Source organism: Palaemon carinicauda, chromosome 24, assembly GCF_036898095.1.
Source record: "Palaemon carinicauda isolate YSFRI2023 chromosome 24, ASM3689809v2, whole genome shotgun sequence".
NCBI lineage: Eukaryota > Metazoa > Arthropoda > Malacostraca > Decapoda > Palaemonidae > Palaemon > Palaemon carinicauda.
The window spans coordinates 73,577,092-73,580,682 of NC_090748.1; the positions used below are offsets into that span (position 1 = coordinate 73,577,092).

At 41.8% G+C, this 3,591-nt stretch overlaps 1 protein-coding gene across 1 annotated transcript; it reads left to right on the top strand.

Annotated features, from left to right (window-relative positions):
• Positions 1-225: 225 nt before the first annotated feature.
• Positions 226-1,197, top strand: LOC137618435 (piggyBac transposable element-derived protein 4-like). Its single transcript, XM_068348601.1, has one exon. The coding sequence runs from the start codon at positions 226-228 to the stop codon at positions 1,195-1,197; it is 972 nt and encodes a 323-aa protein (XP_068204702.1).
• The last annotated feature ends 2,394 nt before the right edge of the window (positions 1,198-3,591 follow it).

Below are 3,591 nucleotides of genomic sequence, written 5' to 3' on the forward strand. Positions count from 1 at the left end.
TATTTCACATCACGTGAAAGTATTGCTACTCCTTTTTATCGGAAAGTGATGAGTGGTCGCAGATTTGATTTGCTGCAAAAATTCCTGCATTTAGTAGACAATGCAACCATAACAGATGGGCCTGGAAGAAAGACAGCTAAAATAAAACCATTCACAGACCTTATTTTGAAGAAGTTTCAGGAAAATTATATTCCAAGATAGAATATATCTATTGATGAGTCTCTGATGGGATGGAAGGGGAACCTCTCATGGGTTCAATATATCCCAGCAAAGCGGAAAAGATTTGGTATAAAGTTTTTTGAACTTTGTGAAAGTAGCACTGGCTATATATGGAACTTTTGTATTTATTCAGGTAAAAACACAACATTTTTGGATAAATACAAGAATCTTCCTGTGACATCTAGAGTTGTTATGTCTCTTATGGATCCTCTTTTAGGAAAGGGATATTGTCTTTATACAGACAATTTTTATACTAGTCCCACACTCGCAGATATGCTTGTTGACAATGAAACTGAAACTGTTGGTACTCTGAGACTCACGAGAAAAGATGTGCCAGCATTTATAAAAAATGCTAAACTAAAAAAAGGTGAAACCGTAGCAGCATTCCGAAACAAATCAATGGTGTTGAAATGGAAAGACAAGAAAGACGTATGTGTTCTGAGTACTCTGCACGATGATTCCATGAAAATTGTAAAATCTAGGAGAGGACATGAAAAGTCTAAGCCAAAAGCAATTGAGGACTATAATAACAATATGGGTGGTGTTGATTTATCAGATAATCTTATGGTACATATTTCAACAGCAAGAAACAGGCTGAAAAAGTATTACAAGAAGGTATTTCGGCACATGCTAGACATGTGTCTCCTAAATGCTTTCATTACGTACAAAATACTTGGTGGAAAGTTTCCAAGACGGGAGTTTATACTGAGGCTAGCTGAAAGAATGGTGTCTACATATGCAAGAAGAAATAAGGATGCAATAAGAAGACCAACAAGACTTGTTGCAAAGCCTTCACGCTTATTTGAAAGACATTTCCCTGAATATTGCCCTCCTACCGAAAAAAAGCAAAAACCACTAAGGAAATGTGCTCTTTCCAGGAAAAATGGCAAAAGGAAGGAAACATCCTACTGGTGTAAAGAATGTGATGTTGGTTTGTGTGCAGCACCGTGTTTCAAAGAATGGCACACACAGGAATAAATAGAACTGGAAAATGAGAGGAGCAAAGAGATGAATGTCCCCCTTTGTGTTTTTTTTTTCTTTTCTCTTCCTTGATGTCGGCTACCTCCCATAATTGGGGGAAAGTGACATGGTATATAGATAGAATAGGAATACAAAATAATAATATATGTTTTGTTCATGATTAAAATAAATATGGAGTTTTTATGATAAAACAAAGTTTTATGAATACTTACCTGGCAGTTATATATATATAGCTGATATCTCTAAATCGGCAGAATTTTTCAAAACGAGGCAACCGCCTTGTGGTGGTTGGGAGGTAGGTGGTAACACCCGTCACAGGGTGGTCCAAGGAATCATTCCCATGTCTAAGACTTCAGTTCATCTATGCCCGACCTGTCTCATGAGGGGAGGTGGGTGGGCCTTAGAATATATATATAACTGCCAGGTAAGTATTCATAAAACTTTGTTTTATCATAAAAACTCCATTTTTATGAATAGTACTTACCTGGCAGTTATATATATATATAGCTGATTCACACATTTGGTGGAGGGAAACAGACAGTAAACATCGTTGGGGAAACAACAAAAGAGTTGTAGGAGATAAAAACACCTTGATTCCTTGCCTGCTAAGGTAGCTGATTCAAAGGTACAGCCTTTAGAGTGGCTTTCCCTTAGGAGTTATCCAGGAGTAAGCCTGCAAAGCTGCAAAAAACTCAATCGAGTCTGTCAAAGGGATAAGACCAACAACTTGACTAGACTTCAGAAACTACCTTCGCCCCATATAATAAAAACTGCAACCTTACTCAAACCAACCACCTAACCCTGCAACATAGACAAACTATCTATCTAGACTGAGGGAACCGCACCACAAGACGAAGTCCACAGACCATCATAAAAAACACAAACCCTCATACATGCATAAAAACCAAGGTTGAGTGGAGTTATTAACTCCTTTGCCTAATACAGAAACCGCAGCTATGTATGGGCCCAAGGTATAGCACTTGCCAAAGTCTACTCTCACCTCTCTAAGTTAATGAGAAGCGAAGACAGAGTTGCTCTTCCAGAAAATAGCATCCATGAATAGCCTAACTAACATATATTCCTGATATGCCAGAGAGGTAGCAATGGCTCTCACTTCGTGAGCCCGTAATTTCAACAGGGCGAAGTGTTCCTCCTCACATAAGAGGTCGTGAGGTTAATGACATCAAATGTCGTAGGACAGGGTTACGAAGGGTTCTCGCTCTTTACGAGAAAGATGAACCTTAAGCCACAAACTGCTCTATCCTAATTGAAGTTCACCCTCTTCCCAATCGCCTGGACTTCGCTGACCTCTTGGCATTCGCTAGAGTCATAAGGAAGAGGGTTTTCTTTGCTACAACCCGAAGAGAGGCTAGCGAGATAGGTTCAAATTTCTTGGAGCACAGAAACTTAAACACCACATCCAGGTTTAAGAGTACCTATTACGTCGTCTGAAAAGGCCCAATGAGGTCCTGCAAACCTTGACTTTGGGACAACTCTACGCCTCTATGCCTAAAGATGGCGGAGAGCATACTGCTGTATCCATTGATGGTAGATACAGCCAGCTTAGCATCCTGTCTGAGGTACAAGAAGAAGTCTGCAATCTGGCTCAGAAAGGTAGTGGATGAAGAAAACCTGTGCCGCCTGCACCAAGCTCTAAAGGTCTCCCACCTAGATCGGTAGACTCTTTGTGAAGAGATCCTCCTTGCTCTGGCGATAGATTTCGTCGCTTGTGCCGAAAAGCCTCGAGATCTGACAAGCTTCTAGTCAGTCTGAAGGAAGTCAGTTGAGAGCAAGGGGGGTAAGATGATACCTCTCGAAGTGGGGCTGTTTGAGAAGATCTGGACTTGCCGAAGTCTTCTTGGGAAGTCCATCAACACGCCCATCACTTCCGAAAACCATTCCCTAGCAGGCCAGAATGGCGCTGCTATGATCATTCGCCCCGAATCGAGGAGAGCGAATTTCCTGAAGACCAAATTGATGATCTCGAACGGGGGCAACGTAAACATGTCCACCCCTGTCCAATCCATCAGGAAGGAGTCCACTGCCAGAACTTCCTTATCCGGGACTAGGGAGCGGCAGTAGGGGGTCCTCTTCTTCCAGTTGGAGGCAAAAAGGTCTGATACAGGTCTGCCCCACAACATCCAGAGACTGACAGACTTGCGGGTTGAGAGACCATTCTGAGGGAAAAACAAGTCTCTTCCTGCTGAGCATGTTTATCCCGATGATTCTTGCCCTAGAACAAACCTCCTTTCTAGATCCAAGAAATCAGAACGAAGGCGTCCTTGATCTCAACACACGATTCAACTAGTGTCATCACGAAGTCCTAGATTCTCATGTTCAAAGTCATGCCCCATGCTAGAACTTTGACATCAAGCGTCCTGAAAGACGAGA

Excerpts from the sequence above, each read along its gene's own strand:
- LOC137618435 (XM_068348601.1), top strand. The coding sequence starts at position 226 with ATGGGATGGAAGGGGAACCTCTCATGGGTTCAATATATCCCAGCAAAG.